This window comes from Balaenoptera ricei, chromosome 10 (genome assembly GCF_028023285.1).
Source record: "Balaenoptera ricei isolate mBalRic1 chromosome 10, mBalRic1.hap2, whole genome shotgun sequence".
In the NCBI taxonomy this organism is placed as follows: Eukaryota; Metazoa; Chordata; class Mammalia; order Artiodactyla; family Balaenopteridae; genus Balaenoptera; species Balaenoptera ricei.
This window is the reverse complement of record NC_082648.1, coordinates 100,582,789-100,606,863: the sequence shown is the minus strand read 5'-3', so window position 1 is coordinate 100,606,863 and position 24,075 is coordinate 100,582,789. Positions and strand designations below refer to the sequence as shown.

General features: G+C 52.3%; 1 protein-coding gene across 4 annotated transcripts in view; it reads left to right on the top strand.

Annotated features, from left to right (window-relative positions):
- The window catches only part of TTLL1 (TTL family tubulin polyglutamylase complex subunit L1), a 37,297-nt gene extending 13,659 nt beyond the window's left edge, over positions 1–23,638 (top strand). For all 4 annotated transcript variants that reach the window (XM_059937113.1, XM_059937114.1, XM_059937115.1 and 1 more), the window contains 8 exons: positions 4,280–4,488; positions 6,158–6,338; positions 7,521–7,655; positions 8,420–8,528; positions 12,632–12,775; positions 16,708–16,794; positions 18,606–18,769; positions 23,377–23,638. In XM_059937113.1, coding sequence (XP_059793096.1) covers positions 4,280–4,488; positions 6,158–6,338; positions 7,521–7,655; positions 8,420–8,528; positions 12,632–12,775; positions 16,708–16,794; positions 18,606–18,769; positions 23,377–23,506 — 1,159 coding nt within the window. In that variant the 3' untranslated portion in view covers positions 23,507–23,638. The remainder of the gene's footprint in view (positions 1–4,279; positions 4,489–6,157; positions 6,339–7,520; positions 7,656–8,419; positions 8,529–12,631; positions 12,776–16,707; positions 16,795–18,605; positions 18,770–23,376) is intronic.
- Positions 23,639–24,075: the final 437 nt, after the last annotated feature.

Sequence of the window (24,075 nt, the reverse complement as noted above, 5' to 3'; positions counted from 1 at the left end):
CTTAACCAACAAGAGAATGACAGAGAGAAGAAAAGAGCTAAACAGCATGATAAGTTTGGATATTTGAGATATCTTGAGAGCTCATGCTTTAAGCACTAAGTGTCCTGTTGGATCTTAAAAATTGGTTAGGGAAGAATATTGGAAACAACTAAACATTAACTGGTTGGGGAAAGGTGAATAGATTAACCAAGTGGATTACGGTACAGCCATTGAAATAATTGTGATGATTATAAAGCAGTTTGGGAAACTGAATAACAGTAAGTGTGAAGAAAAACATGTTACGAAATTGTATTTGTATTCTGATAACAACTATGCAAAAGCAGCTTGCATGTGGGCAGGAAGTAGAAGGAGAGTGAAACAGGTGAACACTGGCTCTCCTGGAGGGGGTGTATGGGTTATCCATTGACAAACTGATGGTGAGTAACAAACACCACAAACTTAGGGGCTTGAAACAACAACCATTTTTTGCTGCACATGAGTTTGTGGGTTTGGCTGAGCGGTTCTTTCGGTGTGGCAGAACTTCACTGTTCCTGCCTGGGCTCACTCACACATCTGCTGTCACCTGGCGGGTCATCTGGGGCTTGGCTGGTCTAGGCTGCCCTTGGCTAGGACGACAGGGGCTTCTCTCCACAAATCTCTCACATCCCTCCAACCGGCTAGCCTGGGCTTGTGGTGGTGTCGGGGGCCCAAGAGGGAGGTGGTAGCTCTCAAGGCCTTTCGGGGCTAGTCTCAGAAATGGCACACCATCACTTCTGCCCTTCTTTTTGGCCAAAGAAAGGCATTAGGTCAGCCCCAATTCAAGGGGAAATATATTTTACCTCCTGATGGGAGTTGAGGGGTGGACAATTGGGACCCTTTTTACAATCAGGCTACATAGTAGGTGAACATTTATTTACAACAAAAGGTCCTTTGCTCCTTGGAGAAATGCCTGATGCTGGGCCTCAGGAAGAAATGTACAAGGTGAGCTCGGAATAGCTTGTCTTATGGGAAAGCAAGGACGTCGTCGAGGCCTGCTGGATTCACGTTAATAAAACTCAGGAGACAACTTGCAGAGTTCCTTCTGCCCAAAATAGGGACAACTAGAGCTTCCGTAAGAATAATTACAGCAGACTGAAACTCATGAATCATGTTTGAATCTATGAGTTCATAAAAATGCCCCCCAAAAGAACTGAAACGGAACAAAACCCCACATAATTTGTGGCACGTTAAAATGGCCACAGCGTTTTTGACACCACTTCCCTCTGCAGATGGGGTCTTCGTTCCCCTCCTCCTGACCTTGGGTGGGCTCTGTGACTGCTTTGGCCAGTGGGATGCGGTCAGTGTGACCCAGGCCTTAGGAAACCAGCAGCTTCCTCCTCCTGTGTGGGAACCCCCTGCGGGAGCCCCGAGCTGCCACATGAGAAGCCTGACCGTCCCGGGACCGTCGTGCTGGAGAAGTTGTAGCTGCGCTCACCTTCCAGCCGTGCCTGCCAGGGTGCCGGATGTGGAAGAAGCCTTCTCGGGGCCCCCAGACCAGCCGGCTGAATCCCACCCAGCGACCTCAGTGCTGCGTGGGGCAGAGCGCTCAGCTGAGCCCTGCCCAAGTTCTTGACCCACAAAACCTCGAGATATCATAAAATGGTGGTTGTCTCAAGTAGCTAACGTTGGGCAATTGTTTTGCAGGGACAGGTTCCCAGGACACGGCTCCTCACACGTCTGCGGGTGGTAGGGAACCAGCTCACTGTTTTGAAAACTGGTAAAGGGAAAGAATCACACACTTACTCAGTCTTCCCTGTAGGAACCATTCATGGGTTATCTAAATTGTTGACGCAGGGAAGTTTCTCCTTGTAGAAATATTCCTGCCAATAAATGAAGGAGGAATGAAAAAGGAGAATTTCACCGTTTTGCAACCCCTCACGACAGAAGGATCTACGCCTGTGCAGGACGGAGGCCGCTGACCACAGGACAATAGGACACTTAAGTGTGGCTGGTCCAGACAGAGGTGTATGTGCCGGAGTGTGACGTACGCTCCCGTTTTAGCACGAAGAAACAAATGTAAAATTCCTCATCACAAATTTTTATGTTGGTAATATGTTGAAATGATAATATTTTGGATATATTAGGTTAAATAAGATACATTAAAATTACTTTCACCTCTTTCCTTTAACTTTTTTTTTTTTTTTTTGGCTGCGTTGGGTCTTCGTTGCTGCGCGTGGGCTTTCTCTAGTTGTGGCGAGCGGGGGCTACTCTTTGTTGAGGTGCGCGGGCTTCTCATTGCGGTGGCTTCTCGTTGCAGAGCACGGGCTCTAGGCGCGTGGGCTTCAGTAGTTGTGGCGTGCGGGCTCAGTAGTTGTGGCGCACGGGCTTAGTTGCTCCGCGGCATGTGGGATCTTCCTGGACCAGGGCTCGAACCCGTGTCCCCTGCATTGGCAGGCGGATTCCCAACCACTGTGCCACCAGGGAAGTCCCTCTTTAACTTTTGTTTTAATGTGACTACTAGAAAATTCACTATGTGACTCAGCTGTGGGTCACATTCTGTTTCTATTGGGCGGTGCAGCTGACTAGTCACTGACATCCCGAAGGGAGAGGCTCTCCGGCTGGATGCCACCCGGGGACGCAGCTCTGCCCCCATCGACCTGCAGCTCATCAGACCTCTAGGTCTGACTCCCAACTTACAGGAAGTACAGGGCCCTGGGGAGCATGATAAATAAGGAAGCTGTGAGAACCCCTACCTGGTGTCTTCAACAAATAAATTGCATAGAAAAAAATTAAGGAGGGGTGGGGGAGAATGTATAGATTTAAAGAGATGTGTGAGAGAGAGAACAACTAATCAGAAGGCCTGGCCCTTATTTGCAAAAGTTGTAAAAAAATATTTATCAGACAACTGGGGAGATTTGAACACTGAGTAATATTTGATGATATTTAGGAATTACTGCTCCTGGGACTTCCCTGGCGGTCCAGCGGTTAAGACTCTGCACTTCCACTGCAGGGGGCACAGGTTCGATCCCTGGTTTGGGAACTAAGATCCTGCAAGCTGCGTGGTGCAGGCAAAAAAAAAACAAAATGGAATTGGCTGTGCTCCTTTTTTTTTTTTAGTTGTGATAACAGTATAAAATAGGATATCATATAATATAAAAAGGAGTCTTTAACTGTTAGAGATTCTAACAGGAATATAAAATAGGATATCATATAATATAAAAAGGAGTCTTTAACTGTTAGAGATTCTAACAGGAATATTTTGGATGAAATGATATGTTATCTGGGAAGTGCCTCAAAATAAGCCAGTGCTGTGAGGTACAGGCAAAGCAAGACTGGCCTCGTGGTGACTGTTGAAGCTGGATTACGGGGTTCTGTTACACTTTTGTCTATACTTCGTCGTGTGTTTGAGCTTTCCCATAATAAAAAGTGTTTTTTTTTTTTTAATCCTTTTGTTCTGATGATTATGGAATCAAAAGAAGCCCTCTGGTTGGTGCTATGGGGAGGGGTCGGGTTGGGGGCAGGGAGTACAGAGAGGACCTTGTCTTGTGACTCCAGGACTCCCTTGTGGGTGCCAGCCCTTCCGTCCTTCCTGCTTCTCTGAGGGGGTTAGGGAAGTCAGACAGATGTGGCAGGGAGACTGGCTTTCTTAGAGGATGAGAAGGAATCCATTTCTCTTTCAACTCTCATTTCACTGGGGGCTCCGCAGTTTAGCTGGCCTGTCAGGGGTCTCTCCAAGAATATCACATGCCAACTCAGGGTCCTTAAATAGCCCCTGTTTTTTTGTTGTTTGTTTTTAATTTTTTGGGTTTGCCACGTGACATGCGGGATCTTAGTTCCTGACCAGGGATGGAACCTGCACCCCTTGCAGTTGAAGCATGGACTCTTAACCACTGGACCACCAGGGAAGTCCCGGGGTTTTGGTTTTAGGGGGTCCCTGTCCTTCCTGACTTTGGGTGCAGATATTGAGTCAATGAGTTTCCTGACTTCAGAGTGTGACTTTCATTAGTTTGGTATCAAAATCAATGTTATCATTAACTGATAAACATTTATTGAGCATCTACTCTGTGCCAGAGGGTACAACCAATCAGGGCAGAGAGTCAAAACAGCCCCTGCCTCAGATAGTTGAGGTACAGTCAGCGGACACACAGCCTGCCGCTGTGGGCTAGGCACCTCCTGGCTCGGTGCCGGCTTGGGGACGGGTAAGCTCTGAGGGAACCTGCTTCCTGGTCAGGAGTCCCCGGGCTTTAACGACACCCGCCTCCACGTGGACACATTCTGAGCTTCCGTCCTGCACATCCCTTAAGCTGTGCTTCTCTTTCAGGATGAGTGTGCAAACCATCCGCAATGTTTTTAGTGTCGAAACTGGCTACCGGCTCTCAGATGATCAAATAGTCAACCATTTCCCGAACCACTATGAACTGACGCGGAAGGATCTGATGGTGAAAAACATCAAGAGATACAGGAAAGAGCTGGAGAAGGAAGGGAGTCCTTTGGCAGAGAAGGACGAAAGTGGAAAATACCTCTACCTGGGTTTGTGTCCTTTCCACCGGCCTCACGTTTTAAATAGATAGTGGAGTATTTTCCAGTGGCACAAGACCGCAAGATGGTGCCTGTTGGCTTTGAGGGATGAACGTGTTTGTGGGCACCTCTTTCATTCCAGGCGTCTCCAGAATTGGGGGAGGGGGCTCCACTTGGAATCTGAGTTTGTGTGAGTGCCTTGGGAATGTGCACAGGAGGTGGTGGGCGTGGGGGACACTCCCTGAGTTACAGACTGCCAGCAGGGATCGTTACTGTGTCCCGCAATGCCTGGGGAGCACAGTGCATCCCTGCCCCGCCTGGTGAGAAAAGCTGGGCTGTCGGGTAATTTCAGAATCCCTTTTGCACAGCTGGGGAAAAGTACGTAAGTGACCTCTCTGGGCCTCGTTTCCTAATCTGATAAATGGGAATGATAACAATACCTATCTCACAGTTTGCTGTGGGGATTAAATGGTACAGATTTGTAAAGTACTTAGCACACAGCTAAAAGAGAAAACTCATTACAGGCAGACCTCAGAGGTATGGTGGGTTCAGTTCCAGACCACCAAAATAAAGCAAATTACTGCAATGGGACTTCCCTGGTGGTCCAGTGGTTAGGACTCCACGCTTCCACTGCCTGGGTTCGATCCCTGGTCAGGGAACTAAGATCCTGCAAGCTGCATGGTGTGGCCAAAAATAAATAAACAAATAAAAAGAATGAAGTTTTAAAATAAAGTGAATACCGCAATAAAAGCAAGCCATATGAATTTTTTTGGTTTCCCACTGCATATAAAAGTTATCCTTATGCTAAACTGTAGTCTATCAAGTGTACAATAGCATTATGTCTTAAAAAAAGTCAATGTACATACCTTAATTAATTAATTAATTATGTTTTTGGCTGCGTGGGGTCTTTGTTGCTGCACATGGGCTTTCTCTGGTTGCGGGGAGCAGGGGCTACTCTTTGTTGCGGTTCTCAGGCCTCTCATTGTGGTGGCTTCTCGTTGTGGAGCACAGGCTCTAGGCGCACGGGCTTCAGTAGTTGTGGCACGTGGGCTCAGTAGTTGCGGCTTGCGGGCTCTAGAGCGCAGGCTCAGTAGTTGTGGCGCACGGGCTTGGTTGCTCTGTAGCATGTGGGATCTTCTCGGACCAGGGATCGAACCCGTGTCCCCTGCATTGGCAGATGGATTCTTAACCACTGCGCCACCAGGGAAGTCCCTACATACCTTAATTTAAAAATACTTTATTGCTTAGAAATGTTAACCATCATCCAAGCCTTCAGTGAGTTGTAATTTTTTTGCAGTAGTAACATCAGAGATCACTGATTTCAGATCACCATAGCAAATATAATAATAATGAAAAAGTTTGAAATACTGTGAGAATTACCAAAATGTGACACAGAAACACAAAGTGAACAAAGGCTGTTGGAAAAATGGTGCCGATAGACTTGCTCCACGCAGGGTTGCCACAAACCTTCAGTTTGTAAAAAACGCATTATCTGTGAAGCGCAGTAAAACGAGGTGTGCCTGTGTTGTACCGGGATTGAACTGCAGAAGCCCTTGCCCTGTTAGATGCTGGGCGGGGGCGTGAGGTAGTGAAACAGGCACTGAAGAGGCAGTGGCAGCATCTTTCTGTCCGTGGCCCCCGGAGGGCTGGCTCACCGTTGTCCCCTCTCTGTTACCCTCAGACTTCGTCCCCATCACCTACATGCTGCCCGCCGACTACAACCTGTTCGTGGAGGAGTTCAGGAAAAGCCCCTCCAGCACCTGGATCATGAAACCTTGTGGCAAAGCCCAGGGAAAGGGCATCTTTCTGATCAACAAGCTCTCGCAAATCAAAAAGTGGTCCCGAGACAGCAAAACATCTTCGTAAGTGGGGGAGCCCGTTGCCTGTGCTTCCCAGCCATCTCACGTCGTCCTCAGTCTCTTGGCCGCGGCCGGGGGGGCCCTCGCTTGCCTTTCCAGGTGCGCAGCATTTGTGCAGGTATACACGTGGCAGCAGGGCAAGGCTCTGTGGCCACTGTAGCGTCACCAGTCGTAGAATCTCACCTGGGGATGGTGGGTAAACTGGCGTAAGGTCACAGGAGCAGGGAGCCTCGCCGGCCGCTCTCTGTCCTGAAAGCTGGGGGGAGACCCGTCCAGTCCTGGTGCTTCTGAGGTGGCGAAGCACATGCTTCACACCTGGGTGCCTGGTCTTGAACCCCTGTCTGGCACTCACCACCTGAGTAAGTTTTGTTGTACAGACTCTTAGGTTCTTCATCCAGGTAAACTGGGGACACAAATAGCACCAGCCTCACGGGGTCGAGGTGGGGATGGACCCGAGCGCCAGGCAGTGTGTGCGGTCAGTGTAAGAGAAGACCTAGGTGGCGGTCAGGTCAGGTCTCCTCTCTGGGTTGGGGGCCCCTCAGAACGGAGGACACCAGGAGATTTAGTCTAAGGCTCACTCTTTGCCTCTTCGAGGTCCTTAACTGCCGGCAAGCGCCTGGAGGCCACCAGTGGTGCCATCCTTTCCGGGTGGGCCGATGGCTCCCCTGAATTCCCAGGAGTGGCAGGGATGCCTCCTTGTGTCCTGCATTTAAGTCTGACTGCATGATGCCAGCACCCGGGGGTTCCTCTGTGGATACCCACCCACCCCCACCCTTGTTTTCTCCCCGTGAACCGGCCTCTCACTTAATGAGAGGCAGCAAGCTTGTCACCAGCCGACTAAACACCTCTGGTCTTTTTTTTTTTTTTTAATTTATTTTATTGAAGCACAGTTGATTTACCATGCTGTTTTCATTTCTGCTGTACAACAAAGTGATTCAGTTATACATATATAGATTCTTTTTCATATTCTTTTCCGTTATGGTTTATCGCAGGATATTTGAATATATCTCCCTGTGTTGTACAGTAGTACCTTGTTGTTTATCCATCCTATATATAATAGTTTGCAGCTGCTAACCCCAAACTCCCAATCCCTCCCTCCCTGACCCCCTCCCCCTTGGCAGCCACAAGTCTGTTCTCTATGAGACCTCTGGTCTTTGCATCTAACCTCGACTTTGACACACCCAGGTTCATGACTCAGTCTACCAAGGAAGCCTACGTGATCTCTCTGTACATAAACAACCCGTTACTAATCGGTGGCAGGAAGTTTGACCTGCGCTTGTATGTTCTGGTGTCTACATACCGCCCACTGCGCTGCTACATGTAAGAGCCGGAGTTTTGTTTCCATTCTTTAGACAGTGCTTTGGGAATTCCCTGGTGGTCCAGTGGTTAGGACTTGGCTTCCACTGCGGGGGGCCCGGGTTCGATTCCTGGCTGGGGACCTAAGATTCCCACATAATGCGCTCTGTGGCCAAAAAAAACCAAACAAAACCGTGCTTTGACGCGATACTTCCTACTCCTCAGAGACCTTTCAAGGGTTGGTCGAACTGCCCGTATGAGTAGTGCCTGGTATGTGATCCATGTTGAGTAAGGCAGTAACTTTGGCACGAATGTGAATCTTGAAAACAAAAAGCAACTCTTTTACCCTTACAAAGATACTCAGAGAAAGAAGCCAGACACAGAAGGCCACATGTTGTACAGTTCCGTTTATGTGATGTACCCAGAAGAGGCAAAACTGTAGAAACAGAAAGTAGATCAGTGTTTGCCCAACACCAGGGTTGGGAAGGGACTGCTGACGGTCGCAGGGTTTCTTTCTGGGGTGATGCAGATGTAAAATTGATCGTGGTGATGGTTGCACAGCTCTGAATATACCAAAAACCGTTGAGTTGTACACTTTATGTGGATGAGTTATATGGCACATAAATTATATCTTAATAAAGCTGTTGTATAAAAAGAACCATAAAAAATAACAAAGCAGCTGTTTAAAAAGTTTAAAACAAAAAGCAGCTCTTTTAAGAGAAAAAAAAGTGTTGTATTTTGTTTACACTTGTCCTCAGAGTATTGAACTAATCTGAATTCCCACTTAGGTATAAACTTGGATTTTGCCGCTTTTGCACAGTAAAATACACCCCGAGTACCAGTGAGCTGGACAACATGTTTGTTCATCTCACCAACGTTGCCATTCAGAAACACGGGGTAAGTGCTTCTTTTCCCTTGAGCTTAAGGAAATGGACTGATTTTATGGGTTTCTTTGTTTTTCTATTTGCAGGAGGGGTTGGGTGGGTATAGGAGTTGAATTTAAGATGCCCTGGCACTGATGAGGATTTTGTGGGTTTCTTCCTTTTTCTATTCGCAGGAGAGGATGGGTGGATATAGGAGTTGTATTTAAGATGCTCTGGCACTGATTGGGAGGGGGAGCCCCAAATATCCAGTGTGCTTGTCCCACTGGGGGTGGGGCATTTGGAGAAAGTCCCACATTCAAGTAGTTCTGGGACCTTGGGCAAGTTAATTGACTCTCGGAGCCTGGGTCTCTCGAGTTGTAAAAGGAGATAGTATTATTACCTTGTGGGGCTTGTGGGAGGATTATATGAGAGGACTTGTGCTTGGTCATTCAGTTAAAGACCAGATACTGAGCACCTGTCTGGGTTGGTCCCATGCTGAGGGCTACAGATATGGGCAAAAACTTCCTTCACCCCTACTCTCATGGAGCCTAGAGCCTGTGGGGTGAAGACAGTCATCAAATAATCACACTGCAACTGAGATGCGCGTTCTGCAGGTAGAGATGCAGGCCTGGAGGAGCTTGGAATGAAGGAGCCTGGAGTCCAGGTGGTCGGAGGCCGCCATGCACAAGTGGCCTTGAGCAGAGAGCTGAAGTCTGAGCGGGGGTTCCCTGGGTGGAGGAGTAGAAAGAGCATTCTAGCAGAGGGCACAGTACGTGCCAAGGCCCCGTGGCAGGAAGGAGCATCGCAGGAGCTGAAAGGGGTCAGGGCAGCTGGAGCCCCTGAGCGAGGGGGGGGTGGAGTGAGAGGGCCCTGTAGAGGCCAGCGGAGGCCGGGACACAGGACGTGGTAGGTTCTGTGCAGGCTTTGGGACTACAATCCAGTCCTGGTGAACAAGGCCTGAAGGTCTCATTTCTATAGGAAAGACTCTTCTATTTTGGTCTTGCTTGAATGGAAGCCTGAATACCCTAATCTTTTTATCATTTGAATAGAAAGAGGGTAAATATTGATAGAAAACAAGCTTTTCTGAGTAACCTACTGAAGGGTTTGGTCAGACCAGCTTGGGCCCAATCCCATGCCCATCACTTAACCTCTGGGTGACTTGGGCAAGTCACCCAGCCTCCCTCTCAAACAGGAGCCCTGGTTTTTACCTTGCTGGTCGTGGCAACTGGCTTCCCTGGGGGGGCTGACCCCCGTTCACCTGCCCATCGGGTTTTCCTGAGAGCAAACTGAGAGAGTGTTGTCGTTAGAGTGTTCGCAGTTAGAGGAGAAGGGGTGACTCGGCCAAGGCCTTGTTCACAAGAATTTGGGAAAATGGTCTTTCAGGTGACACAGCACAGAACTTATCAGCCATTTGGGGAAAGCTGAGCATTGACACCACACCCTTCATAGCCAAGTAGCACATTTCGTGAAGTCTGGGCGGGGGTGGGAAATGACAGTGACCGACCTCGAGTCCACTTTGGTGGTGTCCCGAGGACAGTGCATGATGTGTTGGCCTGCTAAGCCGCCTCACCCTGGCGGGGCCAGGCTGAAATTGGGAGGGTCCCATTTAATGAGCCTTCTCAGGACATCAAATGCGAGGTCACTATTTCCATCAATAAGGAAAAGAAACCATTCTTGTAAAAAGACATAAGGAAAGAGCTGAGGCTGTCTTCAGCCTGGCATCTCTACATGCACCGGAAGCAGCGGTGCTTTCCATATTCTTCCTATTTCTAAATGCTTCGCTTTTTAACGTAAGAAAGAGGTTGCTCCGAGAAACTTCCTTTTCGCCCTTGAATGAAAGCTTCACATGGCTCTAATTTAACATTGCGTAGAGAATAGATGTTGTATTGAACACAGAAATGCTGCGGACCAGTGGATCTGCTTGCCCACGGAGGGCCCCTGGGGGCAGAGCGCCACCCCGCACTCTGGGGCAGGATGACGAGACACATCCCTGCCCTCGGGAAGCTCAAAGTCCAGCCAGAGGGGCAGACTGCAGAGGACTGAGTGTAAGGAAAGGTCAGGAGACCTCAGTGCTGCCTTGAGAGTGCAGGGGTGGGGTTTGGGGCCTGCCAGGAGGCTGGCTTAACCATGACTGCCAACGGGTTTCCCAGGGTGGAGGGGGAGGAGCTGAAAGAGAAGGGGTGGGTCCTGAAATGCGCAATGTTTGCACGTTGATAGGAGAAAAATGTTCTGAGATAATTCTGATAAAATAACTTTCCTACGGCCAAAAAGCAGGCGCTTTTTGTATCATTACTTTGTATCTATACTTTTTATATCTATGCATGTGTAAGACAGTGTTTTGCATAAAGTATATACTTTATGCCTCTGGAACTTTTTTTTTTAAGTAAACAAATTTTGTCTTGATAGTGAAGAGAATCTGTATATAGGAAAAGAAAAGGTATTGCTGGACAGTTAGCCTAGTTTTTCCTATAATTTATTTTAGGGATACAGTCCTTTTTTTAGGAATACAGACACCAAGTAATATATTTGAGAGCCTGTTTGAGGTGAACAAGCTTGGGCACCTCATCTTTTAAGGCATTTTAGTAAGAACTGACATGTAAAAGGAATTTGTCTCTGACCTTGAAAAGATGTTTTTAAAAATATGGATAATTCTTTGCTTTTATATGTAAACAGAGTCTGCTTTGAGTTTGTTCCTTATTAGGCTGATTTTGTTTTAGTTCACAGTTACGAACTTTATACTTAGAAAATGAAATCTCCATCTCATAACTTTCTAATATACTTCAGTATTTTCTAGCTTTTTGCCTCCAAAGAGGCAGTGTGTGGAGAATTAATGTTCAGGGTCAGAGAAATAGAAAGAGCACTGAACTGGCATCGGAAAACCTGGGCTAAGATCCCAGCTCTGTCACAGCCAGGATGAAAGCTTGGGCAAGTAACGGGGCCTCTCTGAGGCCGAGTCTCTCAGACAGCTGGGACGCTGTGAGGGAGGTTCATGTGTGGGTCTCTTAAACCATCGTTCCCCGGGGCACGGTGTGTCCCAGGTTGGCTTCTCCAGGAAACAGAGGCAGAGATGAGCATGCAGGAGGTTTACTGGGGCACGATGTCAGGGGCCACACCAGGAGTTGGGGGGAGCCGGATGGGGCAGAGGGGGGTCAAGTGGGGACACAGCTGCAGCAGGGGCCCCAGCCAACCTCAGCGCGCTCTGCAGCTGGGTGCCCCTGAAGAGTTGTCCCAGACGGACGGAGACAGGGGCCAATACCCGGGCACCAACCCCTCACCGGCTGTGGGCTGCCCGAGGAGGGGTTGGACTAAGCAGGTCCTTTTAACCAAGGGCAGCTCCCTGAAAGGGTCTGTGCTGCAAGAAGGAGCGCCTTGGTCTTGAAGGGGTGTCTGGGTGGCACTCCATCCACAGCATGCACTGTAGGGGATGAAGCACTGATTATGAGAACACTACAGAGTTGAGTAGAGTCGGCCCTCCATATCCCAGGGCTCCACATCTGTGGGTTCAACCAGCCGTGGGTTGAAAATATTCGGAAAGGGACTTCCCTGGCAGTCCAGTGGTTAAGACTCTGCGCTTCCGCCACAGGGGGCGTGGGTTCCATCCCTGGTTGGGGAACTAAGATCCTGCAAGCTGCGTGAAGCAACCAAACAAAGAAAATTCAGGAAAAAAAAAAAAATTCCAGAAATTTCCAAAACAGGAAAACTTGAATTTGCTGCTCAATGGCAACTATTTTTGTAGCCTTTTTGTTGTGTTTACACCAATTTACATAGCATTTACATCACATTAGGTATTATAAGTAATCTAGAGATGATTTAAAGTACACAGGAGATGGGGAGGATGTGTGTAGGTTACAGACAAATACGGTGTCATTTTATATAAGGGACTTAGGCATCCAAGGATTTTGGAATCCAAGGGGTGTCCTGGAACCAATCCCCTGTGGATACCGAGGGACAACTGTATTTTTTAAAAATTGCATGTGTAGGAGGCCCAGATCTCCAAGGGGCAGGGCCCATCTGCTTTGTTCCCGGGTGCCTGCCCCCCGCACACCGAGGGGCACCAGGAAACGCTCAAGGGTGAGAGCAAGCGCGGGGTGCCTCTGGGAGCATTGCCTGGGGCCCCACCCCCTTTTCTGTGGCCAGGAGGATTACAACCACATCCACGGGGGCAAGTGGGCCGTGAACAACCTGCGGCTGTACCTGGAGAGCACCCGAGGCAGGGAGGTGACCGGCAAGCTGTTCGACGAGATCCACTGGGTCATCGTGCAGTCCCTGAAGGCCGTGGCGGTGAGTCCCAGGAGCGCGGGGGGGGCGGGGCCGGGAGCAGAGAGAGCGAAGGAGACCACGCAAGCCCAGCACGAGTTCGGGATTTGGGGGTGCAGGTGGTTCTTTTGTTAAAAATAGCTGGGGTTTTTTGGGTTTTTTTTTTGTTTTTTTCTTACTTGAGGGTTTTGGGGTTTTTTTTGTTTTTTGTTTTAATTTTATTTATTTATTTATTTATTTATGGCTGTGTTGGGTCTTCATTTCTGTGTGAGGGCTTTCTCCAGTTGCGGCAAGTGGGGGCCACTCTTCATCGCGGTGCACGGGCCTCTCACTATCATGGCCTCTCTTGTTGCGGAGAACAGGCTCCAGACGCGCAGGCTCAGTAATTGTGGCTCACGGGCCCAGTTGCTCCGCGGCATGTGGGATCTTCCCAGACCAGGGCTCGAACCCGTGTCCCCTGCATTGGCAGGCAGACTCTCAACCACTGCGCCACCAGGGAAGCCCCAAAATAGCTGTTTTTGTGGTCTCACCTCCTACACGTCTGCCAGAGGCCAGGGTGGTCTCGGGAAGGGAGAGGGGCTGGCTCCTGGCCGGCGTTGCTGCAGCCATGGCCCTGGAACCTCTGCAGAAGGGCAGGGACCTCGTGACGTCATCATCGGCTCTTCTGTGCCCACTGAGTCGAGCATGAGTATTTTGTCATAGGTGATGCTTTGGAGATGGACTTTTCAGCAGCCTCCCTATTTTTAGGCTTCCTGCTTTGCTATTTCATAGACATTTAGGGCTGGAGAGATCCTCTCTTATTTTTTCCTCAAGTCTCATATCTGTTGGCTGGTTTGCAGCTTTTGTGTGTCGTCTCACCGTTCTAAAGCAGGTGTGCGTCTGTTTTCAAAGGAAAAGAAGAGAATAAACCCTGGAGCACCAGCACGCAGGCCGCTATTTCTGGCGCAGATCCCGGTGGGCAGACTGGAGTAGCGCCCACACACGGGAGTGGAGGGGCTGTGAAAAGAGCTTCACTCGCTGGAGTCGGAAACGTGGGGAGATTGCTGTTCTGGAGAAAGTGTGATGTGGGTTTGGCAGCGAGGTGGATGTGTGTGACAATATTTATGTGAAAGCTTCTCAGCGGAAGATTAAGGCCCTCTCTCCCCCCCCTGCTTTCTTTCCCCCCCTCTGGCGGCGCTGTGCGGCTTGCGGGATCTTACTTCCCCGACCAGGGCTTGAACCTGGGCCGCGGCAGCCCTAACCACTAGACCGCTGGGGAATTTGCTCTCCCATTTTTATCTTTGAAAATGCCAACTTATACTAATTCCCCTGTACATGAAAAGCTTTGTTGAAACAACTGTGTAAAGAAAATTATGGACAGGAAAGGTGACCCTTCAGTGGACACCTTGGCTTTCCTGTGTCTTGAATCGAGCTCTTCCTGTTTCACCAAGTGCTGATGAGCCCTGCCTGTGCCTTCAGTCTGCGTCCCGGGCCCACAGGGAGGACTCGACGGGGAAAAACCCAGGGTCTAGTTAGTCTAGTTAGCTGTTGGAGAGAGGCGTCTCAGGGGCCACGTTCCACGTCTCTCACCCCACGGAAGCCATGCCTTGAACCTCGACGCTTGGGTGGGGGTCACGGTGCAGATGTGTGGGGAAGTCCTGGGCTCAGAGTTCAAGCCGAAGCCACCATGTGCCGCCTGGCGACGTGGCACAAGTGCCTGCCCTCCGTGGGCCTCGGGGGTCTCCTCTGTGAAATTGGGATCTCGACCCTGATGTCTCGGGTTGGTTGTGTGAACACGCTCCGCGGAGGCTAATTTACGGGCTGGGAAGGTAAATGGCAGCGGCTGTAACACAGGCGATGTGGGAGCCTTAGTGCCTCCGCTCCCGTCCTGGCCTGATTGGCAGAACTCTGAGAAACGGTTGGCTGTTTAATCAAGAAAACCTGTGTCCTGGCCCCGGACATGCAGCCTGTCTCGAGGCTGGATCCTCCAGGCGCCTCTGGGCGTCTTCTCCTGGGCCTCAGCCTCCTGAGCTGAAAAGCTGTTGGATTTCTAAGGCTCTGAGGCTTTGGGGAGCAGGGATTTGTTTCTGCAGTTTTTATTAATTTAGCAAATATTTGGTCACCTTGTTTTTTTTTTTTTTTAATATTAATTAATTTATTTATTTTTGGCTGTGTTGGGTCTTCGTTTCTGCGCGAGGGCTTTCTCTAGTTGTGGCGAGCGGGGGCCACTCTTCATCGCGGTGCGCGGGCCTCTGACTATCGCGGCCTCTCTAGTTGCGGAGCACAGGCTCCAGACGCGCAGGCTCAGTAGTTGTGGCTCACGGGCCCAGTTGCTCCGTGGCATGTGGGATCCTCCCAGAACCAGGGCTCGAACCCGTGTCCCCTGCACTGGCAGGCAGATTCTCAACCACTGCGCCACCAGGGAAGCCCGGTCACCTTGTTTTTACCAGGTTGTTGCCTTCAGGGAATCTAGGGGAGAGGCGGGCAGGGAAACAGGCGGCTGCGGTAACTCGTGAGGAGGGCCTGGTGCAGGGCGTGGACCACGTGGGGGGCCCGCGGAGAAGCCGGGAGGCGGAGCTGGGGAGCAGAACGCTCAGAGGGCCGGGGACAGCGGGGCTGGGGGATGACAGAGGGTGAGTGACTTTCCTCTGCTCCCTCTGTGCTGCAGAGGCTTTGGGGGACAGTGGTGTGTGCGCTGGCCGGGTTAGGACACCAGGCTTTCAGTGGAAATGCAGCAATTCCACTAAATTTCCACGTGATGAAACAGCCCCCCAGCCTGGTTTTCCTCCAGCGAGTGGGGCTGCACTGGGCTCTCTCCCCCTTAGACGTTTCCTGTTCTAAGTCCAGTGTTTTAGGGAGAGTCCACGCATCCACTAACGTATGAATAGGCCTCACCATCCTCACGGTCGTGTCTGTGTGCTCCCCTCGCTGTGGGGTGCATGAGAGTCCCCGGGGAGTGCGTAGCACCGCTGCTGGCTGGGCCTCTCCTGGAGGGTTTAATCCAGGCAGCTTGGGCAGCCTGGAAATCTGTGTTGTAAACAAGCGGCTGGTGGGTTTTTTATGCACTTGGAGAACAGTTTTTGAAATGGAATTAAAAACTGAGAAGAAGGGACTTCCCTGGTGACGCAGTGGTTAAGAATCCGCCTACCAATGCAGGGGACACGGGTTTGAGACCTGGTCCGGGAAGATCCCACATGCCGCGGAGCAACTAAGCCCGTGTGCCACAACTACTGAGCCTGCGCTCTAGAGCCTGCAAGCCACAACTACTGAGCCCACGTGCTGCAACTACTGAAGCCCGTGCGCCTAGAGCCCACGCTCCGCAGCAAGAGAAGCCACCGCAGTGAGAAGCCCGCGCACTGCAACGAAAAGTAGCCCCTGCTCGCTGCAACTAGAGAAAGCCCTTGCACAGCAATGAAGACCCCAAAATAAATAAATAAATTTAAAAAAAAGAAACCTAAGAAAATCCAAAACTTTTAAGTAAATGGATTTGACTTTTGACATTTGTCACAGAGAACAGAGGTTCATAAGCTCATCCCGAGGGGTCTGTAAAGGGACTGACAGCCTGGTGGGCTCTGGGTGTGTGTGTGTGTGTGTGTGTGTGTGTGTGTGTGTGTGTAAGCTGCACAGGCCTGAACTCTGGGTGCCTGGGCTTGGAGCTGGACTTCTGTCCACTCTGAGGACGGTCTTGTGCCGATGGAGACGTTCATTGCTGGTCGTCAAGCCTCTGATGAATGAGACGTGGAGACAGTGATTGCTTCACGAACCCCCTTTCCATCCCTGACCCTGTGGGAGAAACACTGGGAGGAAGGGGGGAGGGGGGAGGACGGAGATGGGGAGCCGCTGGTCACAGGCGTGAGCCGCTGGCATCACCACCGTGAGGAGGGTCCTGCCGCTTTAACGTCCCGCATCTCCATGATGTGGGTCTCGGCTGGGCCCCCCAGTTCTGGCTCTGTAACCCACCGGTCCTCTCCCTGCAGCCTGTGATGAACAACGACAAACACTGCTTTGAGTGCTACGGCTATGACATCATCATCGACGACAAGCTGAAGCCCTGGCTGATCGAGGTACCCACGTGCTGCATGCCCGCGTGCCTGGTCGCCCTACACCCTCCTGGTGCCTGTGCCTCGGGCTCCGCGGCCCCAGCCAGATGTTTCCCAGGCCGGGGTGGGTGCGGCAGGACGGGGGCAGATGTTCAGGTCTGACGGTTTGCTGATGGTTGGGGAATACACACTCCCGGTCTGTCACCTCCGGCGAGCCCAGCCCACAGAGCCCGAGCCATCCTCCCCCTTCCAAATGGGTGCTTCCGGGTGAGTCCAGGTCCTGGGGCCCGGCCCTGTCGGACGCTGTTCCCATTCAGGAAAGGAGCTCACAGACCCAGAAGCCCTTGGAAGGCGGTAGCGTTCTGTCCGGAAATAAGGAGCGCTAACCTCTTGGGAGGAAGGCGTAGTTTGGAAAGAGACTCATCTGCCTGTTTCAAGGCGTAGACAGGATGTAGTGATGGCCGTTCTAGAAAGGGCGAGGTGCATACTCCCTTTTCCTGATGACAGAGGCAGCGGGTGCTGGCACACCCGTCTGAGGCCCTGACACGGAGCCCACCTTGCCAGGTGGTCCTGCTTTGCTCTGCTACCAGGAAGAGGGGCTCAGGCCTCTGAGGGGCGCAGGGCTGGATGGGCGGAAAGGGTGCAGGCTCCCACTCTGGTGACTCATCTCCCCGCTATTGCCCCTGAGTGCCGTGTCCTCTCACCACACCCATGTGGACGGGACGGCTCAGGCCCTTTAGCTCAGTCCTGTTTCCAGCCAAAGCTGAGTCACAAGAGCAAGTGGCAGTGAGTGGTCCCTTGTAGGGGAGTCAGCGGGGGCCCTGCAGGGAGCTGCCAGGAGAACCAGGTTACGGGAGGGCAAGCTGTATGTGTGTGTGTGTGTGTGTGTGTGTGTGTGTGTGTGTAGATAAATGTACATACAGATAGACAGATAGGTCAGTCCTTAGATATAACATACTTATGATTTCTTTTCCTCCATCTTAAACAGAGTAAATAACTTGAATGGAACTCAAGCTTTCCTTGATGAACTAGGATCTTAATTGTGAACATTACTTCTAAAATAATAACAGGTCTTAACTGTAGCATATTTGTAATAAGAATTACAGTATTATACGATCAGCCACGGTGGTAATTTCAGGGGCACCCGAGGTCCACCCTGCCGGTGGCACAAAGACACAGTCTAACTACTGAGGGGGGAAGCCTGAACAACTTGCACATTTGCTGTCTCTTCTCTCTCACGGCCTGAGAAAACAGCCCACCAAAGTCATTACAACTGTGCCTAAAATAAGGGTAAATAGGTGCTGACTGAGGGCCCGTGGGACTCTCGGCGGAGTAAATGGCCACGGTTTAACACGTGGATTTTGTGACTTGGCTGACCCCCTCAGAGGCCTGGATGGGCTCCTCACCTGGTCAGAATGTTGCTTTGTTGGTGAGGTAGTACTTACTCTCTCAGCAGAAGGGGTCCTTTTCCTTTTCCTTCAACCCACGATGCTGCTTGGTCAGGGCCATTGGGTCACTGATTCCAGCAAAGCTCTGGGCAGCTTTTGGTGCTGAGGACAGAGCTCATCACACAGGTAGACGCTGAAATTACTTTTGTGATGGACGTTGACCTACGATGTTTATTTGCGTGGTGACGGATTTGTAGCTTCTGTTCCTAGTCCTGTCTTTAAATATCGTTTGTATTTCACCTAACAGCTAATGAGATAGATCACGAAATGCTCCCTGAAGGTGTTAGGTATGAACAGTGTGAATCACAACCTTATCTGCGTTGCGGGGCCCTCGCTCCAGGCGAGTAAGTGGTCCAGCCAAAGGATGTGTTCTCTTTCCTCTCGTAGGTGAACGCGTCCCCATCCCTCACCTCCAGTACTGCCAACGACCGAATCCTTAAGTATAACCTGATTAATGACACCCTCAACATCGCCGTCCCTAACGGCGAAATTCCAGACTGTAAATGGAACAAGTCACCCCCAAAGGAAGTCCTTGGCAATTACGAGATTCTGTAAGTTTGTGTGTCTGTGCAGCTGGCCTCGTGTGTGTCAGATTGGGGGGCACCAGGGCCCAACTGGGATTTTCTAGGTATATGTGGACTCACTTTATCGGGTAGAGTATTTTGTTTTTCGGTGTTACGGGGTCGATCTTGTAGCAGACAAGTGCTTGCATGCTGAACCAGGCCTCTGTCTAGTCTTGTGCCTGAGAAACATTAACAAAGCATTTGCCACGTTCGCTGCTGGGGCAGCAGGAGCTGGTCACCTGCCTTGGAGCAGAGGCTGGCCACGCCCTGGTCCACTCCGAGAGCTGTGTGACACTGAGGAACTAATCGATCTCTTTGAGCCTCCGTGTGTACTTCTTTTTAAATGAGGATAATACGATCTGTCTTACAGCGTTGAGAGGAAAAGAGATGCAGCATCTGAGGGCCTGACACACGTGTTGTCACATTTCATTTCTCCAGCAGCTTTGTGAGGTGAGGGTTGTCGATGGCTCCACCTTACACGTGTGGAAACAAAGGCTCAGAGGGGTTACGTGGCACGTTGGTGGTGACATAAAGCGGGGGAAAGTGAGAACCCATCAGGAGGGCAGTGGTCGAGCAAGTCCAATTCGTTCTCACCATAGAAGAGTGAGTGGACGTGAAAAGGACTGACCTGGGGCTGTGCCGGGGGCCCGGGAGGAAAGCGAGCTGCAGGAAAGGGTGCCTGATGTGGTCCATGTGAAACGGGCAGTGGTCCCGGTGCCCCCTCCCTCGGTGTGATGGGCATTTCCACGTGTGGTGGCTGCTCTGAGAGTGGACGGGCCAGGAAGCGTGGAGGGACACACGTTAGGGGGTCAGCATGGACACCACCGCTGCAGGGGTGTGGGCCGGGGAAGGGGAGCCAGGAAGAGAGGGAAACAGCACCCAACCGAAGGACTGAATATGCTAGGATCACATTGCGAGATTCTGTAAAAGTAAACATGTACGTTTAACTTAGCATTTTTAAAAAATGAAGAAGTGGTGAGTGAACTTTACACAGCGCACAGATCCCAGGCTCTTGGCTGGTAGCGCTGCTGCCATGTGGACGTAAGTGTGCAGCCCGGGGAGGGTGGTCGGGAACCGAAAGGGCGACCAGTTGGCCGGTCGGTTGTGTCCTCCAGCACGTCTGCCATGCAGGTGAGGTAGAGAGTAGGCAGAGGGTGGAAGTGCCCGGGGTGGGGTGCTCGCCAGGTGCGGGAGAAGGGCAAGGAAGCATCAGGGTGTGAGCAGATGAGGACAGTGCGGGGGTGGGTAGGGGTCATGGGGTCAGGGGTCAGGGCTGTAGGACAGTGAACTGGGAAGAGAAGGGGCAGAGGTCAGACTGAGGCTGGCGGCCGAGGTTTTGCAGGGGCTGTGGTTCCCAAACATGGCAAGGTCGGGTGCCCTGGGAACGGGGCTGAGCTGGGGTGGAGGACAAGGTCATCGGAGAGGGCAGTAGGTCAGGGAATCGGGGTCCCATCTGTTTGGTCACTGCGGTCACCGGCAACAGGGAGCCGAGAGCCTGAATCTTAAGGAATTCGGGGCAGTGACACAGAAGATTAGAGGTGACCAACAAGGCCGGGTGAGGGTGGTGAATTCTGCTGACCTGGGAAGGAGGTTTGCGGTGGGAGGGTCTCCTCCAGAGTGGGAGAGAAAACAGGCCCACTCCAGGGGCTGCAGGGGAAGCCAGGTTGCCGAGCAGGAAGGTGAAGGGGACCTTCCAGGATGAGGTGGAGGATGAGGGGTGCTCTGTCCATTGCTGACGAGGGACAGAGCTCTGAGTGCACAGAGGGAGGGAGAGTTTGCTGGTGGGGCCAGGATGGGGCCCGTCCAGAGCCTCGGGGGTTGGCATTGTGGGCGGTGCAGGGTGACACGCGGGTGACGGACGTCAGACTGTGATGGAGGGCCTCGTGGGCCCAGTCCTGAGACAGATGGGGGGCTGTGTGGGGAAGGAGTCTGGCCAGGGTCTGGTGGGTCTGCCTTCGTCCAGCTGAGGGTGGTGGGGAGGCGGGCTGTGAGGACCCTGTGGGACCCTCTGCCCCCATCAACCCATTGCCTCCTCGAGGGAGTGGGCAGACGCTCCATTTCCAGTTGAAGACGCAGTGGTCCGAAGCCTCAGTGCTTTTACTTGGAGAGACAAAAAGGTGGGCCCCCCTCAATCCGTTCAGCCACCCTCTCCCCAGCTGAGGTGATAAGGAAAGCTCGAGCGCGGGGCCGACAGTTCTGAATCCTTCCATTCAGGACCTGCTCCCAGTGCTTCAGAGGGCCTGTCAGAGCCCCGGGTGGGCTTACAGCCCTGGGGCCGCGTGGGGAGGGCCCCGACATCACGGGCCCCGCCCTGCCCTCCTGGCTTGCCAGCCTCTGCATTCCGCTGCGTGCTCACAAGAGCCCTTCAGAGCGTCCCAGCGAGGGTGCCGGCGCCCCTGGTGTGGCACCCAGAAACAGGCGCTCTTGCCGCTGCCCCAGCTCGCTGTCCTGGCCTTGGGGCCACGGGGCCTGGCACTTTGCATCTGCTCCCTCCGGGGCCCGGTTCGGAAGGTGCCCGTTCTACTTTAGCGGCCTTTCAAAAGAGAAATGCTCTGAACCCTGACAGTGAGTGGATTCTGCCTGTCGACAGGCCAGGAGAGCAGCCCACCAGCACAGGAGGGGCCTGAGAAGAGCCATCCGGTCTCTGACTCTCCTCCACGCCCGCTCTGTCCGTGGGCACACCACCCCTGGGAGCAGCCCGTCCCGGATGCCAGCTGCTTGCCAAACGCTCATTTCAGTTTGTTTTGTTTTTAAGCCGCACAAATACCCAGTGAAACTGGGAGCCCACCTGTGGGTCTCCCCTCTGTTTACTCAGCAGATTCTTATTGCACACCACCCCACGGGTGAGATGCGGGGGAGGACCGTGAAGCAGACGGGGGGCGGGGAGGGGTCACTCCAGCCCTTCGGTCGGTACGCGCGCAGGCAATAGAGTGATGATGTGTGAACGGGAGTCCCCGGGGGAGGGGAGGGGCCAGGGCGGCTTCCGGGAGAGCCCCCCACAGGCAGAACCGCCAGTGTCCCTGGGGAGTCCTCTGTCCAGCTTCGTCTCTCTGTAGGGAGACGGGGAGGAGAGGGGGGCCCACGTGTTGTGGTCTGACATCTACGTCCGGCAGAGGGAAACCCCGTTGTGCCTGCCACGTAGATAACACTCAGCGACTGGCCTTCCTCCTCCCTCCCCTCCCCTTTCAGCCCCCTTTGCCACCAGAAGCCCAATGCAGAAATGTGTTCTTCAACCTCAGAGGCCTCTAACCCACACTCAACCCACAGATTTTGACTCTGGGAATGAGCTTATAACGGAAGCACACCCTGTTCCAGAAGTCAGCAAGATGTAGCTAATGCAACACAGCTGAGCATCTTAGTACCTTTTGCGTTTGATGTGAACGTCTTCACACGTGTAGCAGAGGCTCCTCAGGGTGTGGTCAGCAGTGATACCTACGCACGCACTTCAACAGTGACAGGAACTTCACACTGTGAGCTACAGGGTAAAAAGTTCCGAATTAGGAATCCGGACTCCTGGGTTTTATTTAATCCTACCTCTGCCGCGTACCAGCTGTGTGACTTTAGCACACTGACTAACCCCCTCTGAGCCCCACGTTCCTCAAACAGGAAGTGGGAATCATAATACCTCCTGGTCTGAGTCAGGAGGGTGATGTGAAGCCACGGCGGGTGGGGGGGGAGCGGGTAGGAGACCCTGTTCGCTGGAGCCTGCGTGGTGCCAGGGCCCACAACAGGTGCTGCGGGTTTCACCACCCTCATGGGACCCCCAAAAGAGGGGCCCCACCCCAGCAAGAAAGGATCACCCAGATGCCAAAACGGTCAGGGGCGCTGAGGTTCTAGGCCAGTTCTTTCTTTTTTTTAATAGATTTATTTTATTTATTTATTTTTTATTTTTTGGCTGTGTTGGGTCTTCAGTTGCTGTGCACGCTATCTCTAGTTGCGGCGAGCCGGGGCCACCCTTCGCTGTGGTGCGAGGGCTTCTCATTGCGGTGACTTCTCTTGTTGCAGAGCATGGGCTCTAGGCTCGCAGGCTCAGTAGTTGTTAGGCCAGTTCTTTCTGATGCAAAAGCCCGGGCTGTACTTTATTCCAGGCCGTGCTTTAGCGCTGCACCAGCCTGATGCAGGAACGTTGGTGGGGAGGAGCCGGGGAGGGGGGCGGGTCACAGCTGGTGGAGGCGGCACTGGCCTTGCCTGTGAGCGAGCTGCAGGGCCTCTCCCTGTCCTGGCCTCCTCCTGCGCAGGCCACTCACACCCTGTGCCCTGTCTGAAACGGGGTTAGTCATCCTCGCCCCACAGATGCTGAGCGAGATGCTGCGTGTAAAGTATTTCCAGACATCACTCCTCTCCCTCGCTCCCCGGAGGTCTCTTTCCTTTCCTTGGGGTCATTGCCAAATTCAGTCTGGTGGCCTGCATGAAATGTCAGCTGCAGGGGGTGGGGACCACCCACAGTAACAGTTTGACGCGGTTGTCCTCGTGTTCCATGGCCTGGGGCGGTGGTTGGTGGGCTGGAGGCGTGTGGGACAGGGCCAGGCTGCTTTGCCGCACCTCAGCCATGGCGACACTGCCGCTGAACCCTGGAGATGCTTCTCTGTTTCTAGGTACGACGAGGAGCTGGCACAGGGCGACGGGGCTGACCGAGAGCTGAGAAGTCGGCCGGGCCAGTCGCTGGGGCCCAGAGGGGGCCGATCGAGAGACTCCGGGAGGACCGTCCTCACAACCTGGAAGTGACCACCAGCGAGAGCAAGACTCCAGCCTGCACCCACCCTTGCTGAAGACCTATTTTGGAAACTCCCTTTTTCTAGAGCTTTTTTCCTTTCCTAAACCCTGTAAATAAATAAAGGCATTTCTTTGGAAGGTTAAGGAGCCTATTATTGGGAAGAAGTCCCTGTTTCTCCTTTACGCTCACACCCACAACACTCTGACAACAGATGTATGGAGATTTTTCCCACACCAAGCAATTCTCCTGCGGCGCTGGGTGTCCTACCGTTTAACTCAGTTCTGACGCTGTCTGCCTGGAGTTGGAGTCAGATCCCGCAGGGTAAGGCCTCAGTCCCACAAGACTGCCCCCACCGTCTCAACTTCAGACGCCAACCACAAGCCCACGTTGTTAACTGTGCTTCTGACTAACTGGCTGTAAGTGGGAGGTTCCCACAACCCTATCCTTGGGTTCAATTAATTTGCTAGCGGGGCTCTCGGAATTCAGGGAAACAGTTTGCTTGCTAGATTACTGGTTTACGTAAAGGATGCAACTCGGGAAAAGCCAGATGGGAGCGATGCACAGGGCGAGGTGTGGTTGA